The 22,511-nt window shown below is 34.1% G+C and overlaps 3 protein-coding genes across 6 annotated transcripts; all 3 read left to right on the forward strand.

Moving 5' to 3' along the window:
• The first annotated feature begins 290 nt into the window (after positions 1-290).
• On the forward strand, positions 291-6,401 carry LOC120351952 (gastrula zinc finger protein XlCGF57.1-like). Of its 4 annotated transcripts, none has more exons than XM_039430972.1 (3): positions 291-435; positions 2,742-3,702; positions 3,787-6,401. In XM_039430972.1, exons 1-3 carry the CDS (start codon positions 424-426, stop codon positions 4,308-4,310), a joined length of 1,497 nt encoding a protein of 498 aa, XP_039286906.1. In that variant the 5' UTR covers positions 291-423; the 3' UTR covers positions 4,311-6,401. The 4 variants fall into 4 exon arrangements, with proteins under 4 accessions (XP_039286906.1, XP_039286907.1, XP_039286904.1 ...); XM_039430973.1 differs by having other exon boundaries at positions 2,742-3,054; positions 3,162-6,401; XM_039430970.1 differs by having other exon boundaries at positions 2,742-6,401.
• Positions 6,402-7,099: 698 nt separating this feature from the next.
• On the forward strand, positions 7,100-11,460 carry LOC111053987 (gastrula zinc finger protein XlCGF57.1-like). Its single transcript, XM_039430975.1, has 2 exons — positions 7,100-7,240; positions 7,905-11,460. The coding sequence occupies exons 1-2, from the start codon at positions 7,229-7,231 to the stop codon at positions 9,690-9,692; spliced, it is 1,800 nt and encodes a 599-aa protein (XP_039286909.1). The 5' UTR covers positions 7,100-7,228; the 3' UTR covers positions 9,693-11,460.
• Positions 11,461-16,443: 4,983 nt separating this feature from the next.
• Positions 16,444-22,511, forward strand: LOC111062001. The gene is made up of 4 exons (XM_022349696.2): positions 16,444-16,786; positions 18,952-19,085; positions 19,625-19,919; positions 20,786-22,511. Exons 1-4 carry the CDS (start codon positions 16,617-16,619, stop codon positions 21,489-21,491), a joined length of 1,305 nt encoding a protein of 434 aa, XP_022205388.2. The 5' UTR covers positions 16,444-16,616; the 3' UTR covers positions 21,492-22,511.

The raw sequence follows: 22,511 nt of genomic DNA on the forward strand, positions 1-22,511 counted from the left end.
AAGGATTTAAATTATTATTTTGATAAATTTTATCAAAATGGTGAACTCCAGCTTCGCTCAAGCTGAAATAGACACAATCTGCTATGAAAAACAATGTAAAAAAGCTCTACAGGAAAGTTTTCTATCTGAAGCTGACGTCACGATTTGGAGATATGGCAGTAAATTTTGGCTTCATCGACTTCCAGTATGAATATACAATAGGCCGTGTCTATTCTATAACTGGTCTAAGATCCATACATACACCCATTGATATATATATATATATATATTCTCTATATCAATGCATTGCATACACCATTCACCAGCCCATAGCCATAGAGAATAGAGAAAATTATTTTGCTGGTGGTTAGTATTGTCCATTTGGATAAATTTTGTTTCAGTGTTTAAAACTACAAATGAAATAATTATTTTATTTCAACAGTAATGGATTTAGAAGTAAGTTGCCCACTTCATAATATGGTAATAGTTGCATAGAAATCAAGAACCAAGTCTGACTAACATAACCTGTAAATCCAATTAATTTTATATATTTCTAAAGAGAGTTTAATAATTAAAGTCTACTTATTCATTTATGATGAATTTAAAGCACTATGCTACATTAGCCTACTAATAACAGAAACAAGTAGCCCATCTATGACTGGTTGATAATCCATGCTTTGCACTGGAAAAACTTTTGTATTTTGAAAAGCAATCTGCATTATCCAGAAAACATAAAAATAATGAATAATTATTTATTATTTTGTCAAAATTAAGTTAATATCTGTAATCTTTATTAATGTTGAGATTTCTCAGAAAAAACGGAGGCCTGAGAGAGTTGGATTTGTCTTGAACCCATAACCTACGGTACCAATCATACCAGTGACTCACTTGGAAAAAGCTCTCAGTTTGGTTGGGCTTCTTTTGTTATGTTAACTGTCAATCACAAACTGAATGAATTTGTTTGATTATAAAATGGAAATTGATTGATTAATAAGGCCTATAACCAAAAATATTGTCAAATTCTGTATGTTAATAATGTGGAACTGCAAGTTCATATGAGGTTATGATTATTAGGAAGGATAACTGCAATCTTCACAGTAGTGACTCAGGCTCTACCTCATGAAAATCATGGGGAAAGTCGAAATCAGAAGCTTGGTTTTGTCAGAAGTTTATGAAATAAAGTTTAAACAATCTTTTGTTGAAGCAAAACCTCAAGTAGGATTCACCTTAGTCAAGTTACTTGAATTCAAATTTTGTATAGAATAAATGTATTTTGCAAACTTGAAGTCAAGTTTACAAGAACAGAAACTTGAATCCACAATACCCTTCTTCAAGATTTGTAGATGTTGAACATGTTTTTCAAATTGCCTATTTTACACTAATGTTGGAAAACTTGAATTCAAGTGAAGTTGACCAATGTTAATCCCTCTTCAGATATACAACATCAAAGGGTGAAATTCATATTATCCTGAATTTTATTTCAACCATTCATTAAAAGTTCATCCATTAAGGGCCGGTTTCCGAGCTCAAGATCTATAAGTTCTGGACTTACAGAGTCCAGGACTAAAATAAGCTCTCGGGTCTAAATTGACTTTCTGAGTCATGATTTTGTCTTCTAAACTCCGGAGTCTATCAAGTTCTGGACTTATTTGAATCCAGGACTTTAACACAGTAAACATGAGGGAAATTCACAATATTTTGATGTTGTATTGTTGGCATTATAGCAAAACGGAATCAGCTGATTACAGCGGGACAATTCAAATGAGCATGCTCTAAAAACTATTTTGTTTCAATTTCTTTGTAGGCCTTTTCAAAGCAAAACCTTTGAAAGGTGCATGAATAAACATTTCATTTATATTATGCTATTATTGATCATTGATCCTAACCAGTGATTTTGGAATAAAAATTTGATTTGTTTTGAAAAAAAAACTGGATTAATAATAATTTATTATTATTATTAATATGTTGAATATGACATTGACTAATAACATTCAGATTGGAATATAAATTCCAAGGCAATCCTTGTATTATTTCGCTTGAACATTTTTAGGTTATGTCACAGTTGTAAAATGAGGTTAGTTTTAGCACATAATTCTGATACAATTTTATTCTAAAATGAACTTGCAAACTATAAATTATGAATTTAGATAGACTAATCCAAATAATTTAGGTATTCCATGACATCTGTTTTGCTTTTTATCTACTCCAAAACAATAACTGAATAATTCTAACACAATTATTGTGTTAGCTCAGTCAAGTTTAGAACTTGAATTTGAACCCTATCCCAGTCGCAGGTTTAAAATCAGGCTGTTTCAAGTCCTGGACTTAATGATTTTTGATAAATCCTTGACTCAGAAAGAGGCGAGAATCTAATTCAAGTCCTGGACTTAAAAGCCCTTCACTCAGAAAGCGAAATAATAAACTCCAGGGTCTAACATGATCTCTAAACTCCAAAATCTATTCAAGTCCTCAACTACATTAACACTCTGACTCGGAAAGCCAATTTTCTGACTCCAGAGTTTAAAGCCAGTTGAAGTCTAGAACTTAGCTAAATCCCGAGCTCAGAAACCGGCTCTAAATCTGTTATAAACCATGAAATAGTTGTAAATTATGTGTCCAAGTACTCTATCAAATCCATTCATTAAAAGTTCATTCATTAAATTCAAATTCATTAAATCTGTTTCAAGCCATGAAATAATGGTAACTTATTTGTCAAAATACTCCACCAAATGTGACTAACTCAGCCATTGACTTGTTTACAGGGAGAAGAGTGTGGAAGCCACAGTGGATCCAGTCCAATCCAGATGCAGCCAGACTACTTGGATGGTCAAGGTCAAGACAACTCAAGGTCAATGCTCCATTCACAACATCAAGGACCAGACATGGACAACTGTGATTGGCCAATCCATGCACCAGATCAACATCAAGACACCATTGAAGATAAGCATCACATCCAAATCAATGTGGACAATCAAAGTGTATACTTGGCTCACAACTACACAAAACATCCTATTGAAATGATTTGGATCAAACCAGAGGAACTAATTGAAGAAGATGATGAAGAAGAAGAACAGCAACAATGTGGAGTAGAAATTGGAGTGAGAAGTGAAGAAATAAAGCAAGATAGTGATACCTGTCTGCAGATTGAAAGCATCTATTCTCTCTGCTCAGATAGACTGAATTCTGACCCCTCTGCTCTTGAACATATAAAAGTTGAAACTGAAGAAGTTAAGGAGGAACACATATCTTTCAAAACAGACCATTCAGATAAATTGATGCAAATTGAAGATATTTCATCTGAGAATTATGAAAGTGGAAGTGTATCATCTGGACTGTGTATACCATACTTTGAGGAACGAGAAGGTTCAAGCTCCCATAGGTCTGTTGATGCAACACCTGGAAACACTATAATGGAAGATCCTGAAAAAATTGGCAATGAGGTGGACTTACTAATTGAAAATGCAAGGAAGAATGTAATTGATGCAGCAAGTGATAGTGAATTAACAAAGTATCAGTCGTGTGATGAAGCATTCAGCAGCACTAGAGAATTGAATCTTCATTGTAGAATACACACAGCTGGAAAACATGCTTGCAAATTCTGTAACTACAAAACAAAATGGAAATCACAACTCATCACTCATCTAAGGACACACACAGGAGAAAGACCCTTCAGCTGTGATTTGTGTGACTACAAAGCAATACAGAAAACACATCTTATCGAACATTTAAAGTCACACACAGGAGAAAGACCCTTCAGCTGTGATTTGTGTGACTACAAATCAATACACAAATCTAATCTTATTAGACATTTAAAGTCACACACAGGAGAAAGACCCTTCAGCTGTGATTTGTGTGACTACAAAGCAACACAGAAATCAGATCTCATCAGACATTTGAAGTCACACACAGGAGAAAGACCCTTCAGCTGTGAATATTGTGACTACAAAGCAACACAGAAATCAGATCTCATCAGACATTTGAAGTCACACACAGGAGAAAGACCCTTCAGCTGTGATTTGTGTGACTACAAAGCAACACAGAAATCACATCTCATCACTCATCTAATGACACACACAGGAGAAAGACCCTTCAGCTGTGAATATTGTGACTACAAAGCAACAGGGAAATCAAGTCTCATCACTCATCTAAGGACACACACAGGAGAAAGACCCTTCAGCTGTGATCTGTGTGACTACAAAGCAACACGAAAATCAACTCTCATCCGTCATCTAATGACACACACAGGAGAAAGACCCTTTAGCTGTAATTTGTGTGACTACAAAACAACACGTAAATCAACTCTTATCAGACATTCAAAGTCACATACCTGAGAAAAATGCCTCTTGCGGTAATTTCTGTGAATATGAATCAATATAACATAACATATACATAATTATTATATTATTCATACAAAAGTTGCTAATACTAAACTTAGTCCTTATTATGATATTCCACTATAATAAGATGTGTGGGTGTGATCATTATAGTCTTTTTCTAAAACATGTATAAAAAAATTATTTAGTAATAATAGTTATAAAGGTTAGTTATTATAATCATATATTATCCTTATAATGATATCCCACTATAATAATAAGTTGCCGGGGTGATCATAATATTCTTTTCTAAAACATGTATAAAAATTTATTCAATAATTTCAGTTATAAAGGTTGGTTATTAGTTAGTTTTAAAGGTTAGGTAGAATATAATACTTATAGATATATTATAAAAAGATGACAGTAGTTTATCCTATATCCTATTTGCAATGGGCTCCTCGGTCTGGTAAATTCCAGTATCATGTAACCAATTCCGTACTGCTCTCAGAGTAAAGACAATCAGAGAAATTATTATTATTATGCCTGATATTTTAGATTCAAAATTATTCTCATAAAATTATGTCAGACATCTTGTGACAATAATTATGAGTTACTCGAAATTCCAATGGGTATTCAAATCGATTTTGAATAATTAAATTGATGATGAGGGTAGGGTCAGGGAAAGCTAGATGATAGCTTGTTGTATTTAATCTATAAGTTTTGAGTTTGTAAAAAACATCTACTGACACCATTCCCTACAAACTCACTCCTATTCTTCTTTGAAATCAATTTATGGGCAATTTTAATGTTAAAAGCCTAGTTGAAATGAAAAGTGGGCATGTCTCAATTTAATAATTTTGAATGATATACTGCGTAAGTGACTACCTTCCCAAGATATATATATATCTGAGAACTTTGAACTTTGATTGATATACTTCCTACAACAAGATAATACTTTCTCAAGATATTATTTATTTATTTGTAGATATTATTTCCTTGCTTTCTCCAGATTACTTGTTTTGCTGCTAGATGATCACTAAACAGAGTCAGATGCACTTTAATCTGTGAGCATTGGTTATATGGCAACTAATGATGTTATTTGGGAATGTGGTATTCAATGAAAAAGATGCTATTTAATTAAATGCAGCTAGTCTCTAACTTGATTTTTCCACAAAAACATTGAACAAGTTGAAAAAATGCGGGAACGTTTCTACTTAGATGAAGAGTGTGTTTGTGTGTAATATTAGTGTGAAGTAATGAGTAATTTCTAATCATATTAAGTGAGCAATTTCTGTATTTTAATATCTGCTTATTTTTATTTATTTATATATGGTTATTTGTGTTCAACAGATCTTGAAAACAACTCTAACGATTTTCACTAAATTTGGAACATAGTAGGTTTATGATATAAAAATTCGATTGCACTAGGTCTCATCCCCGGGAAAAATCGCTGAAGGACATGAAAATGATAATAATTATTCATACTCAAAACAACGGATGATAATTTCGTCCCCTGTCGAAAGAGAAGATATGTGTGTGTGGGAGAGAAAAAGAACTATTTACAGCTGTTTTATCTATTAGCAAGAAATATTATCTAAATTTTTTTATTGACTTGATCAAAATAATCTGATTTGTTGACATGACATGATAATTATTCTAAACTAGAGTATATCATAATTTTCAAAGTTAATAATTATTTGACAATTTTAAGTAATTTGTGAGTGTTATTAATTTGTTATTCAATTTGGTTTGTGAATAATAATCTAAATTAGAACTTTTTTGTTGTTCAATGTTTGGACTAAAAGTTGAACCTGAATTCAAGTGTATGAAACATAATCTACTTTCTGGACTATTCATAGTGTATAAATCAAAATTCTGGGAAGAAACAGTTTTGGGCTGTGCCATTTAGTCCTTATCCAATCATTTTAAAAAAATTGTGTTCTTTTTATCAATAGTTTTTAAATAAATAATGAGCAAAGCTCGGTGCCCCGATATTTATTTGTTAATATTAGATGATTCTTTCTTTCTCATAAATTATGAAACCTACTACTGTCACTTGTACAAGAATAATAATTAGAGAAGAAAAAAATATGAAAATTAATTGATGTGTTATGTTTTGTGTTCATATATCCTAAATCAAAAAAGCTATTTGACCATTTATATTGTGATTCGTCACATCATACTGTGAGCATTCTTCAAATGGGGAGCAATGAAGTTGTGTATATTAAAGGAATCCTGATACATATCTTGATGTAAACCTTGCAACAGTCACTATAGTGAGGTCCACGTTATAATGGCAGTATTTGATAAACCTTTGTGCTGCTATCCTTGTCTATCATTCAACAAAGCAGATACCACTATCTTTTGTAGCTCCACATTTTTGCCTCATCGTTTTTCAACAGCATATGAATATAATTGATTAAAAAAATATTCAATTTCAATTATGAAAATTTAATTATTGAATAATAGTCTATGTATGATTTTTTTTAAAGGAGAATAAACAGAAAATTATAACATCTGAAATACTGGTATCAGCTATCTTCTGTAGAATGCAGTGGCAAGGCAGAGGAATGACAATGCTGTTTTACTATCAAAAAACTATAATAATTAAAATTATATTATATGAATTGGAAGACCAATAATATGTTATATTTTACTGCTACATTAGTGGTAAAATGTCGATATATCATATATAGAAATAAAAATATCGATATATCATAATCAAGATAAAAAATATCGATATATCATAATCTAGATAAAAATTATCGATATATCTCAATCAAGATAAAAGTATCGATTTATCACTTATCGAGAGTTATCCATAGAGAAAAGTATTTCTGTTGATTATTATTTGTCCATTAAGATAAATTTAGGAATACAATTGCCTTTCAGTATTTGAAATTTGAAAAAGAAATAATTATATTATTTCAACTGCAATGGATTTAAAAGTAAGTAGCCCACTTCATATAGTAATAGTTGCATGAAAATCAAGAACCAAGTCTGACTAACATACAAACTTCACAGTAGTGATTCAGGCTCTACCTCATAAAAATCATGGGGAAAGTCGGATTCAGAAGTACTTTGTTTATAGTTGATGGAGTCAAGTTTAAACAATCTTTGGTTGAAGCAAACCCTTGAGTAAAATTTACATAAGTCAAGTTACTTGAATTCAAATTTTGTTCGAAATGAATGTAATTTGCAAACTTGAAGTCAAGTTTACTAGATCAGGAACTAGGACAAGAATCCACAAGACCCTTCTTCAAGATTTGTAGATGTTGAACATGTTTTTAGAATTGCCTATTTTACACTAATGTTGAAAAACTTGAATTCAAGTGAAGTTGACCAATGTTAATCCCTCTTCAGATATACACCATCAAAGGCTGATATTCATTTCATCCTGAATTTTATTTCAACACCATTCATTAAATCTGTTATTAAAACCATGAATTAGTTGTAACTTATGTATCCAAGTACTCTATCAAATCCATTCTTTGAAAGTCCATTCATTAAATTCAAGATCATAAAATCTGTTTCAAGCCATAAAGTAGTGTTAACTTATTTGTCAAAATACTCCACCAGATGTGACCAACTCAGTCATTGACTTGTTTACAGGGAGAAAAGTGTGGAAGCCACAGTGGATACAGTCCAGTCCAGATGCAGCCAGACTACTTGGATGGTCAAGGTCAAGACAACTCAAGGTCAATGCCTCATTCACAACATCAAGGACCAGACATGGACAACTGTGATTGGCCAATCCATGAATCAGATCAACATCAAGACACCATTGAAGATAAGTATCATATCCAACTCAATGTGGATAATCAAAGTGTATACTTGGACCAAAATTACTCCAAACATCCCATTGAAATAATTCGGATCAAACCAGAGGAACTAATTGAAGAAAAAGAAGAAGAACTTGCAGTTGAAGTGAGAAGTGGAGAAATAAAGCAAGAGAGTGACACCTGTCTGCAGATTGAAAGGATCTATTCTCTCTGCTCAGATAGACTGAATTCTGACCCCTCTGCTATTGAACATATAAAAGTTGAAACTGAAGAAGTTAAGGAGGAACACATATCTTTCAAAACAGACCATTCAGATACATTGATGCAGATTGAAAATATTTCTTCTGATGTAGTATCTGAGAATTATGAAAGTGGAAGTGTATCAACTGGACTGTGTATACCATACTTTGAGGAACGAGAAGGTTCAAGCTCCCATGTGTCTGTTGACACAATTCCTGGAAACACTATGATAAAAGATTCTGAAAAAATTGGCAATCAGGTGGACTTACTAATCGAAAATGCAAGGAAGAATGTGATTGATAGTGAATTAACAAAGTGTCAGTTGTGTGATGAAGCATTCAGCAGCACTAGAGAATTGAATCTTCATTGTAGAATACACACAGCTGGAAAACATGCTTGCGAATTCTGTAACTACAAAACAAAAAGGAAATCACAACTCATCACTCATCTAAGGACACACACAGGAGAAAGACCCTTCAGCTGTGATTTGTGTTACTATAAAGCAATACAGAAAACACATCTTATCAGACATTTAAAGTCACACAAAGGTGAAAGACCCTTCAGCTGCAATTTGTGTGACTACAAAGCAATACAGAAAACACATCTTATTGAACATTTAAAGTCACACACAGGAGAAAGACACTTTGACTGTGATTTGTGTGACTACAAAGCAACACAGATATCAGATCTCATTACTCATCTAAGGACTCACACAGGAGAAAGACCCTTCAGCTGTGATTTTTGTGACTACAAAGCAACACGGAAATCAAGTCTCATCACTCATCTAAGGACACACACAGGAGAAAGACCCTTCAGCTGTAATTTGTGTGACTACAAAACAACACGTAAAGCAACTCTTATCAGACATTTAATGTCACACACAGGAGAAAGACCCTTCAGCTGTGATTTTTGTGAATACAAAGCAATACGGAAATCAAGTCTCATCACTCATCTAATGACACACACAGGAGAAAGACCCTCCTGCTGTAATTTGTGTGACTACAAAACAACACGTAAATCAGATCTCATCAGACATATGAAGTCACACACAGGAGAAAGACCCTTCAGCTGTGATTTTTGTGACTACACAGCAATACAAAAATCAGAACTCGTCACTCATCTAAGGACACACACAGGAGAAAGACCCTTCTGCTGTAATTTGTGTGACTACAAAACAACACGTAAATCAACTCTTATCAGACATTTAAATTCTCACAAAGGAGAAAGACCCTTCAGCTGTGATTTTTGTGACTACAAAGCAACACGGAAATCAAGTCTCATCACTCATCTAAGGACACACACACAGGAGAAAGACCCTTCAGCTGTAATTTGTGTGACTACAAAACAACATGGAAATCAAGTCTCATCACTCATCTAAGAACACACAAAGGAGAAAGACCCTTCAGCTGTGATTTTTGTGACTACAAAGCAACACGGAAATCAAGTCTCATCACTCATCTAAGGACACACACACAGGAGAAAGACCCTTCAGCTGTGATTTTTGTGACTACAAAACAACATGGAAATCAAGTCTCATCAAACATCTAAGGACACACACAGGAGAAAGACCCTTCAACTGTGATTTCTGTGACTACAAAACAACACGGAAATCAAGTCTCATCACTCATCTAAGGACACACACAGGAGAAAGACCCTTCAGCTGTAATTTGTGTGACTACAAAGCTACATAGAAATCTATCTCATCAAACATTTAAAGTCACGCACATAAGAAAAATGCCTTCTGCTGTAATTTCTGTGAACACAAATCAATATGCCTGATATTTTTGTTCCAAAATTATTCTTCAAAAATTATGTCAGACATCTTGTGAAAATTATAAGTAATTTGAAATTCTAATGGGTATTCAAATCGATTTTGAACAATTAAATTGATGAAGAGGGTAGGGCCACTACCTCGGCAATCAAAGCCATAGTGCATTCATGTGACATCAGCACAGGTAGGGTTCCTACACCAATAAAAACTCATTGATTTCAGCTGATCTACATCTGCTAGTGTTTTATTGGTGTAGGAGCCCTACCTGTGCTGACGTCACATGAATGCACTATTGCTTTGTTTATGGAGGTAGTGGTAGGGCCAGGGAATCATCAATGATACTTGATAGCCGTCTGTATTAAATCTATATATAACTCTGTTGTAGTTCAGACACTGTGTTACATGTAAGTATTTGAAAAAACACTTACTTTTCTTGGAGTATTGAGGAATGCATCTCACTCCTGAAGAGGAGCTTCATCAGCCTCTGATTTTTCAAATATTTATAAGTAACACAGTGTCAGAACTACAATAGAGAGTTATTATATAGTGTTTCTTCATGGAAAGAAACATCAATAAATCTATATGTTTTGATATTTGAGTTTGTAGAAAATATCTACTGACACCATTCCCTACAAACTTACACATATTCTTCTTTGAAATCAATATTGCCAATTTTTATGTTAAAAGCCTAGTTGAAATAAAAAGTGGACATGTCTCAATCTGAGAATTTTGAATGATATACTCCTTAAGGCCCACCGCAAAGTATACCCATGCTACTAATCCACAAAAAGCAACCCATGCTGTGGGATGTTTTGTAAACCATTGCTAGGCTTCTCCAGACATCTGTTTAATATATGCAATGAATAATCCGCTTGTCAGCTGATTGATTATGAATAATTCTATAGCAATGGTTTACAAAACATCCCATGGCGTGGGTCGCTTTTCATGAATTAGCATGGGTCTACTTTGCAGCTGGTCTTAGTGACTATCTTCTTAAGAAATATAGATCTGAGAACTTTCATTGATATACTTCCTACAACAAGAGAATACCTTCTAAAGATATTATTGATTCATCCATATTTGTAGATATTATTTCTTTGTTTTCACCAGATAACTTGTTTTGCTGCTAGATGATTACTGATCAGAGTTAGGTGTACTTTAATCTGTGAGCATTGGTTAAATGGCAACTAATGATGTTATTTGGGAATGTGGTATTCAATGAAAAAGATGTTATTTAATTAAATGCAGCTAGTCTTCAACTTGATTTGACTTGAACAAGTTGAAAAAATGTGGGAACGTTTCTACTTAGATGAAGAGTGTAAGTAAGCAAGCAATTTCTGTATTTTTTTATCTGCTTATTTATATTTATTTATATCTGGCTAGAGTCTCATCACTCATCTAATGACACACACAGGAGAAAGACCCTTTAGCTGATATTTGTGTGACTACAAAGCTACATAGAAATCACATCTCATCAAACATTTAAAGTCACACACTTAAGAAAAATGCCTTCTGCTGTAATTTCTGTGAACACAAATCAATATGCCTGATATTTGTGATCCAAAATTATTCTTAAAAAATTATGTCAGACATCTTGTGAAAATTATAAGCAATTTGAAATTCCAATGGGTATTCAAATCGATTTTGAACAATTAAATTGATGAAGAGGGTAGGGCCACTACCTCCGCAATCAAAGCCATAGTGCATTCATGTGACATCAGCACAGGTAGGGCTCCTACACCAATAAAAACTCGTTGATTTCAGCTGATCTACATCTGCTAGTGTTTTTATTGGTGTAGGAGCCCTACCTGTGCTGACGTCACATGAATGCACTATGGCTTTGTTTATGGAGGTAGTGGTAGGGCCAGGGAATCATTTATGATACTTGATAGCCGTCTGTATCAAATCTATATATAACTCTGTTGTAGTTCAGACACTGCGTTACATGTAAATATTTGAAAAAAAACACTTACTTTCCTTGGAGTATTGAGGAATGCATCTCACTCCTGAAGAGGAGCTTCATCAGCCTCTGATTTTTCAAATATTTATAAGTAACACAGTGTCTGAACTACAACAGAGAGTTATTATATAGTGTTTCCTCATGGAAAGAAACATCAATAAATCTATATGTTTTGATATTTGAGTTTGTAGAAAACATCTACTGACACCATTCCCTACAAACTCACACATATTCTTCTTTGAAATCAATATTGCCAATTTTTAAGTTAAAAGCCTAGTTGAAATAAAAAGTGGACATGTCTCAATCTGAGAATTTTGAATGATATACTCCTTAAGGCCCACCGCAAAGTATACACATGCTACTAATCCACAAAAAGCAACCCATGCTGTGGGATGTTTTGTAAACCATTGCTAGGCTTCTCCAGACATCTGTTTAATATATGCAATGAATAATCCACTTGTCAGCTGGTTGATTATGAATAATTCTATAGGAATGGTTTACAAAACATCCCATGGCGTGGGTCGCTTTTCATGAATTAGCATGGGTCTACTTTGCAGCTGGCCTTAGTGACTATCTTCTTAAGAAATATAGATCTGAGAACTTTCATTGATATACTTCCTACAACAAGAGAATACCTTCTAAAGATATTATTAATTCATCCATATTTGTAGATATTATTTCTTTGTTTTCTCCAGATTACTTGTTTTGCTGCTAGATGATTACTGAACAGAGTTAGGTGTACTTTAATCTGTGAGCATTGGTTAAATGGCAACTAATGATGTTATTTGGGAATGTGGTATTCAATGAAAAAGATGTTATTTAATTAAATGCAGCTAGTCTTCAACTTGATTTGACTTGAACAAGTTGAAAAAATGTGGGAACGTTTCTACTTAGATGAAGAGTGTGTTTATGTGTAATATTAGTGTAAAGTAATGAGTAATTTCTAATCCTATTACATTAAGCAAGCAATTTCTGTATTTTTTTATCTGCTTATTTATATTTATTTATATCTGGCTAGAGTCTCATTACTCATCTAATGACACACACAGGAGAAAGACCCTTTAGCTGATATTTCTATGACTACAAAGCAACACTGAAATCACATCTCATCACTCATCTAGAGACATACACAGGAGGAAGAAGCTGATCACAGTTCAATAGCACTGCCCCATTTTCTTTCCATGTGCCTGTCATAGGCTACCTCTCTTCATGTACCTGTCATTGGCTACCTCTCTTCATGTACCTGTCATTGGCTACCTCTCTTCATGTGCCTGTCATTGGCTACCATGGTGCTAGCTTCACTCTATCCTCAGCTGCATGAAACAACTCTGCAATACTCATGGAAAACCGTACCCTCTCATCTTTCAGCCATGTAACTCTTATTCTGACAATCTCTCTCCTTCTTGCAATATGCACTGGATGATATCATAACAGTGATGGTTAGGTTAGGTATTTAGGGCATTTATTATTATAATATGCACCAAGTACTGCAACTCTCTCGCTTTATACACTATTCAGCAGTTCTCATTATTGTTAGAATTTTGGTATTAGTGACATGACCCATCCCAACTCCCAAAATCCTCTTATACAGCCACATCTCATATGCCTGCTTGCAGCTCCAGTCAGTGTCAATGTTTCTACTCCATATAACAACACTGATAAAACATAGTGCAACATTTTAACTTTAGTATTCAACCCCAGATCTCTACTTTGAGATCTTTGAAACCATCTTGAAAAACACACTTCTGCTCCCTTCAATTTGATTTTTTATCACCAGTCTTCGTTTCTCTACAATTTTGAATCTTTCAATTAGTAGCCTATAGTATTTCCCAGTTATCAGTTATAATATTGTGAAATTTTGGATTTGTTTTTAAAATTTTATCCCAATTCCAAGTTTCTAGTTTTTATGTATTTTGGACTCAAGATTTAATGAAACTTATGAAGTGATAAACTTAACTTTTTTGGACTATTTCTATCAAAATTTGTGAGAGGTAACATTTTGGGCTTTAAGCCTATTGTTTGTTCTTTTTCCAATCATTCATGTTTAGTTGACAATGATATTGTATCAATGAATATAAAAATAAATAAAATTGTTCATTTATGTATGTCCACACAATTTCCTCAGGTTTTAATTTAATATTCTGACAATCTAGTACCAGATAACTAAATAGCAAATTGTAGAACAAAATCTATAGTGAGGTCCACGTTATAATGGCAGTGGAGAAAGATAGGAGAAAAACGTTGCTGATCCTCTGTATTGTCAATGCCTTCTATAGATGGTAGCTGATACAGGGTTATTGATGTAATATTAATGGTTACTCCAAGTTTAAAATAATTAATCGTATTTTATTAAGCAAGAGACTATATTTTTTAATAATTTCATAATTAACATAAAATTTTTTATCAATTCTACATTGTTAAAATTCAATCTGGCAACAGAGCAAAGCGAGAAAGAGATAGTGCTTTCCACTTTGTTGGATGAAAGGCAAGAATAGCAATACCATTGCTTATCAAACATTGCCATTATAACATGGACCTCACTATAGTATTAAAATTATAGCAGAATGGATAGAATAAGTGTATTATGTATGTTTGAATCGTGAGATATTTCACAATATTCAAACATACATAATACACTATATTAAATGCCACCTTAATTCAATTCTCTGTAGATATTTAAGATAGAATAGAATTATAGTACCCTTTAAACTAATACAATAATAAAACAATAATTCAAATTGTAACTATAACTAGTAGTTTTGGTGATCACACCATTGTCAGGTTATAAATGTTTACTAATAGTTTTGTAATTATGAATAACATCTTGAAGTAAATTATTTTGGCAGCTGCCCCTATCTATCAACTGATTCATTTGAGATTTTCTAGTTTTATTTTTTTTTTTAATTGGGTTATGATTTGCTACTTAGGGGTAATGTATAAGAATTTTATAAGGTATAAGGTTATGAAAATCATAACCCAATTCTCGAAAAAATGTAAAATGAAAAAATCTCAAATAAATCAGTTGATAGATAGGGGTAGCAGCCAAAATAATTTACCTCAAAATGTTATTCAAAATTACAAAACTATTAGTAAACATTTATAACCTGACAATGGTGTTATCACTGAAACTAGTAGTTATGTTACAATTTGTATTATTGTTTTATTAATCTTGAAAGGTACTATGATTCCATTTTATAAATACAAGAAAGTAGCCCTGAAATCATACATTCAATTTAAGATAGAGTTGATTATTATTAAAAATTAATATTACATCAGATATATGGAGATGACTTGAATACAGCTATCCACTATAGAAGACAGTGGTAACAGAGAATCAGCAACTCTGTGGTTCTTTCATTTCCACTGACTTTATAATGTGAATCACATTATATGGATTGAAGAACAAGGTAAGCTTGCACAGAGAAACGTATACAAGTAAATACATTTCACTTAATGGCATCATATAGCTGAACATGTTGTGAGTAGCCTAAACAATTTTTAAAAGGGTATTTAGATTTTAATTTTTATTTGTATTCAATTGTAGGCCTAACTTTAGAAAAGACAATTTAGAAGTAAGTCCATTTAAAACAAGTCTTAAATGTGTTATCCAGAGAATCTCACCTTTCAAGTTAGCAAGTGTATTTATAAGGAATACTGACAGTTTGAAGTCAGTATCATTAGCACTTCCGCCCTCTGTGGGTTGGGTGAACTTTGAGTCGATCATTGTACTCAAGAATGTGTTGAAAACCAGAATTCCCCCACAGTATCCATGCTTGTCGTAGGAGGCGACCAAAATGGACCTCAAGGCAACTCCAGAAGTTGCCTTGCCTTTAAATCCACGAGATCTGCCCCATCAGGGCAGTTTTGGAGGGGCAAAAAGAAAAACCCAAGAGACCAGAGATGGATGAAACTCCAGGCACAAATGTGGATCAAGAGGCTGAGTCAAGCGTGGCCGGGCGCTCTAGAGACAACTTGGCTGTTCCTTCCTCAGCGGAAGGACCTAAACGAAGGCCAGGAGTGGAACTCACGTAGGTCACGAGGACTAATCAGTCTGAAGAGACTGCCAAGCATATCACACTGGATTGCAACCAGGTGATAAATGGAATGTTAATATAGGGAAAACTCCTGGTAAAGGTATTGGTTTGCCTAACTAACATACTACTTGGGAGAAAAACTCCCTTCAAAAACAATAAACAATAACACTACAGGAAGATTAACAACTAACAGTCAGCATTGTTTAAATGGAAAGCATTTAATGGCATTTCAAATGACACTACAAGAATCGGAACATATCGATATCGACAAATAATCGATTATATTCTTATGATAGATCAGAGGAAAATTATCGATATATCATAATATCGATATATCAATGTTTGATGCTGTGCTGTTTGTTTTGTTGTTGTTTTGAATTTGAATTTATGATGGAAATGTGATAAATCATAACCTAGTTCTTGTGTTCTGTGTTGACTGTCTTTGTCTTAACATTTTTAAATATTCACCGTTCTATTTTTTAGCAGTATTCAGTAGATTCGGTATTCTAGATTAACGTGAATGAGTTTATCACTAAAATGAGTTTCAATACTGATTGGGATATCGAGAAATATAGATCAGGCTTTGATGCTGATGACCACTGGAAGTTAAAGAAATCATTTATTCTAGCAAATAAAGACAAATATCCTGAAGAGAGATTAGTATGTCTTGCAAATGTCTTCTATAATGTTGAGTTCCTTGGATGCAGGTATAATTCAATTTTATGCTCTTTAAACGTGCAATAAATATCTATGAACCTTTACTGAAGCATTGGGTTTTTATCCTTGATGTTAATAAACGTTTATCTAACATTCAAATGTCCCCGTTCTAACCAAATTAATATAACTTGAACATTCTTAACTTATCCGTACCGTACAATGTTTGTCAAACTTTCAACAGAAATATCTATTAATGTCTAACTAAAATGTGTTTAATAATAATGTTTGATAGCTGTTCAATAGTCCTCCAGACAATTGCTCAATTTATTCTGTGTTTCATTTTTTCCAAGCCATGGAAGCTGTATTCTTGAAAGAGGAGATCGGCAAACAGCTTTAAATAGTTGCATCCACCATTTTCCAATTATTATTTGTAATATGCCGCCTCTATATAATAACGGCCAGCTCCAGTGTGTGGAAGGGTGGTTTGCCAGCGCTGGCCTTCTTTAGTCTTTACTAGAGGGCTTACAAGGGTAAGCCCTTGGGATTACCAGCTCACTGGACAGCCTGCAATGTGACCAGTGCCCAATGAATGCCAGCGTTGGCAAACCACCCATCCACACACTGGCGCTGGCCAACATGTTGATGATCCGGCATTAGATTATAACCGGAGCCTACCTAATCTATATTTCGCAAATCACATTGGCGCATGCGCTCTGTAATGAATAGTAGTTTCATCAATAGCGACTAGTTTGGGGCGACTGAAAAGCGGTCAAAATCATACTTGTTATGCAAAATGTTACCAACTAATATTGGTCGGCCAGAGAGTCATGTTGACTAAGGCGATCAGTCTGCTAGTGCTACCTGGTCGTGGGTTCGAATCCCATCAAATAGGCATGGACGTTTGATCATCTCATAATTCACACTCGCACTTCCCTTATCCACGCACAAGCAAAAAGCTCATGTGGGCATCATCCGGAATTTGAAAAAAAATCCTTGGTAATGGGGATTTTACGAATTTTTTAAATAAACCTAAAATTATCTACAAACATAAATATACAATATATTTTGTATTAGCAACTCAAGTTTCATAAAATATTGATAACATTTACTCTATGAACAGAGAAGATGTTGAATTTCTCCATATTAAAGGTGTAATTTCTTAGCGACGTCTGAAGAGGCGCATCTCGAGACTTTTTTGCAGCCTCAGGACATCAACAGCCACTGCCAAATGACCCTACATCAGCAATCCATAGGTGATGTGGCAATGGAAAAGAGCGTGAAACATCATCACAAGATACCTCTCTGTCACCCATGCCCATGCCCCTTATGTTGAGGAGCTGGAAACAAGAGTCGGATTGTTACTTGATATATATGACTGCTCCAGCTAAGCTTGCAGTCTAAGACAAAACCCAGCAGCTTCACTGGAACCTTAGGGTTACACAGTCCATGTGACAAGCAGCAGATTATCCTTAGTAGATCGAAGATGCTCAGCAGATGCCTCCAAAACTCGCTCATGCTCAGCACTCAGCAGAGATGCATCACCCGCAAACATCAGAGAGTAACCGTGGTCGTCAAAGTCTTTTATCATGACTAGAAACTCGATACGTGAGGTACACCAAAAGTCACCGGAAGTGTCTGGGAGTTAGCATCACCGAGGGAGACAAGCTGAGTCCTCCTAGAAATCTTAAGGCTACTAAAGTGAAATAGGTTCATTTGTTGATCACATTATTTGCAAAATATTTGGTTAAAATCTATTCACTATGTTATTCTAACGAAGAATAGTAAAATAGATACGGTACCATAATTGTCCCTAATTTGAGATATTATTTAAGATCTAAAATCACTCCGCTTATATGGGCGGAGATTGATTCAAATAAAAACGTTTTTATATTTTAACTTGAAAATGACCTATGGTCGAAACTAGTCGTTAAAATATTTTAAAATTTTCAATAAAAGGGTACTAAAAGTTTCTATATTGTTTTTATCTAAGATCTAACTTATCATAATTTTCAAATTCTACTTTATTTGTAGCTTTTAAACCCATCATTAATTCATGACCAATTCATTCACCATAATTAATAGTCTGTCTATAGATGTTTGCTAGAGGTTGATATAAAATGGTTCATTACTCATATAATTATTCAGAGAATACAAAGTTCAGAGAACAAGTGTTCTCATTGGGCCTATAATGATGTACTTTTCAAAATTTTTTTAGGTATTCAGAAAATTTGATGAAACTGGTGGAAGAGCTTTCCAAAGACGTTGAAGTGGATTATCGTGAACAAAAGAAAACGCGTTTACAGAGAACATTTATTGCAGCTTCTGATGCTGCTGAAGCAAAAGCTAAAGGTAAATTAGAACACAATTATAGGGTACGGTCTAAATTATGGATAGCATACAATTTGTCTAATTTAAAAAATAATCTTACTAGAAACAAATGATTAAACATTATTTCCATGTTAGTTGAAAATTATTTCCCAAATTAGTTGAAATTTAGGTTACTTGTAGTATGTGCACAATACTTTTGTGGGGAAAGAACAATCAATCAAATCGAGCATATTCAAAGTATATGTTCATTTGCTTATAGTGCGTATAGTTCATTTGTTATAGTACGTAGGAGGCTTTATATAATTAGGTTCACCCTTGCAACCTAATAAGTGAAAGTGGGGGCGCTTATTTCCTCCAGTAATTATTGAAAAACTTTTTTACTTTTAATACAGCTGTTATTTACAAATTTGTAGAATCAGTAAACTAAATGAAGATCTATTGGCAATAGAGATTGAGTGTTGTAAAAAATAATGTTGAGAGCTATTTTAGTAAGTCTTCTATTCACTTAAACTTGACTACATATTATGGTTCAAACTAATATGGATTTCATCACCATGTAGGTACGAGTCATAGAACTGAAGAAACCAGTAAACGTGATAAAAAGCCACCAAATTTTGTTTCGAAAGGACCATCGATAAATGAATTTATCAGGAAAGAAGAGGATGAATTGACGCCTGAGGCGCTACAAACACTCCACGAAATGAAGAGCATTTCTGGGCCATGTGGCTCAATATACATTGTCGTTTCCTGTGATACAAGCCAATATCTCAACAATTTACGGAGAACATCATCTACTTGGAAAATGCAACTTTTCCATGAGATTAGACAGGAGCCAAAAGATAACTGTCTTATTTGGTAAGATATTACCAAAGGTAGCTATGTTATTTATAACCTTTAACTGTCTTTTATCTATGCTATGATATTATGTTGTTTTCTAATGCAATGTTTATTATTGAGTGATTTGTACAGTTACAGTGCAAAAATTCAAGTTGTAAATAATATATATTATATTTTTAAAATTATTACAAATAAAACATTCCTTATATGAAATACTAACTCGTGGCGAGTTTTCAGTTTGGACTTGGGAATTATGGTGATAGTAACTATAGAACGATTTGATACCAATCTGAATATTAGAAAAAATTTCATTGCAAGTGTTTTGTTAATAGTTTTATGGTTTCTCAAATTTTGTTCGAAATGAATAGCTTTGAAAAATTCAGAAATGTTGGTTTATAGGTTTCGTTAAACGAATCACCAGCGAAGAAGACAGTATATAACATACTCCGTAATTAATCGACTTTTGATAGCTCTAAATAAAGATTAAACAGTTTTAGGATAAGCCAGCTGTATCATTTCCAATTTGCTATTTATATTCGCAAACATAAATGCATTTTTATCATTAATACATATTCTTAGTTGTTTTCAAGCATGTTGTAAAATGAGTAATAAGTATTTTAGAATAGAATGACTTGACATTTGATGACATGGGAAGTTAGGGATAAAGTTATGTCTCTCCACCAGTTAACCACGTTGTTAGCAAAAAATACAAATACAGTCCAAAAATGAAATTCTTAATGAGAAAACAGAAGCAAAAATAGCAATTTTAAATGTAATAGGTAATAACTGAAATATGATAATCCAATATTGGAAAATGAAAAAATTATGAGTATTTCAATAAACCACATCACTTCTCTCCTCTCATAAGAACTTGACTGTTGTAGGAGGTGTGTAACAACGTTTGGAACTATCTCTGCTATCACTGAAGGGCAAGTGAAAACTAAAACGAGATCGGCGTCGTGCGAGTATATGATGTGGAAGCTGCAACGATACTACTACACTTTGAAAGTGGTGACAACGCTCACCAGAGAGGAGCTGGATGCTCGCGACGCAGATGTGCAGAAGAGTGACGTACTGGCCGGGGCAGCCAAAGCTGAGCCCGAGGTCATGGCGGACAACGTCGGCCTCAAAATGATGAAGATGATGGGCTGGACTGGAGGTGGCCTCGGCAAGAACGAGCAAGGCATCGAGAAGCCTGTGGAGGCGGCCGGTGTCATCAGCCGCGCCGGTCTCGGCTTCGGAGGCAAATTCGACTTCAAGAAGATCAACCAAGTGCTGCTGCAGTTCAAGCGCGACACCGACGGCCCCTCGGAGCTAGTCTTCGCCAAGGACTTCTCCAACGAGGAGCGCAGCAAAATTCACCAGGCTGCTAAAAAGTACGGTTTGAAATCGAAGAGTGTCGGCCCCAAGTGTAGTCGCCAGCTGTTTGTGTCCAAAGACATCTACTACAATAAAATGGATCCCTGGAAATTCATGGAGTTATATCTGAGTCTAAAGGATAAGTATTATCAGAAGTTTGAGTTATTGCCACCGATATTGTCTGATCTTGTGCTAACTGAAGGTGTCACATATATAGGATTAGACTCATAATAACTGGTAAAACCATTTGAAAATAATTGAGTACAAAGTGTATTAAGATGTAAAAAGTAATATATTGGTTACAGCAGAGGTCCCAAACGGTGCGTCGCGGCACCAGAGGTTGCTGCCTGGCCTGGCTACTGCCAAAAACTAGACTACCAAAACTACTCCCCAAATGTAGTTTTTCTTAGTTTTGCAATGTGGGGTTTCCGCTGTATAAAATCTGCTATAAAATCCAAGTATAGAGCAAGCCTTACAAAATTCAGTTTGCAACAATATCAAAATTTATACCCAAATATGATAATCTTATAAAAGACAAACAAGCCCATCCCTCACATTGAATCAGTCTAACCTACTTATTCTATAAATTTTATTCATATTTATATCATAGAATTTTCTCATAAAGGGAGTCGTGCTTTTTCCAATGCTTTATTCAAGTTATTTTTTCTGTACACAAAGGCTCAACTCACACTTACGCGACTCAGGTCGAGAAGAGACTCGACTCTAGTCGAGAGCACGTGTTTCGAAATGGTGACACTCAGACCAGTCGATTCCAGTCCAGTCTCCACGACTGTCACCATTTGAAAACACATGCTATCGACTAGAGTTGAGTCTCTTCTTGACCTGAGTTGCGTTATTGTGAGTTGAGCCTAAGGAAACCGTTGGTCAAAAAAGTTTGGGAACTCTGGGTAACTGCCAAACGATGTGAAATGTATAATAATTATACAAAAATTGTTGTCTTTCATTAATTGAGATTTACCATTGAATTGATTTACATTGATTTACAACTCATTTATCAACAAACATATTAGTTTTATTTTTGGACTAATCTCTATCATTTTTATAAGTAGTGTAAATATTGATAAACCATTGTCAAAATCACAATATCAAGACCTGGTAATCTAAGATCAAGTTTTCAATCAGAGACAATTAAAAACTATTTCTAATTTAAAAACTTAGAATAAAGAATGTATTTCTCAGATAACCCAATGTGCATAGAATAATGATAAAATTAAAAATGCTCATTATAAT

This window comes from Nilaparvata lugens, chromosome 6 (genome assembly GCF_014356525.2).
Source record: "Nilaparvata lugens isolate BPH chromosome 6, ASM1435652v1, whole genome shotgun sequence".
Taxonomy (NCBI): Eukaryota; Metazoa; Arthropoda; class Insecta; order Hemiptera; family Delphacidae; genus Nilaparvata; species Nilaparvata lugens.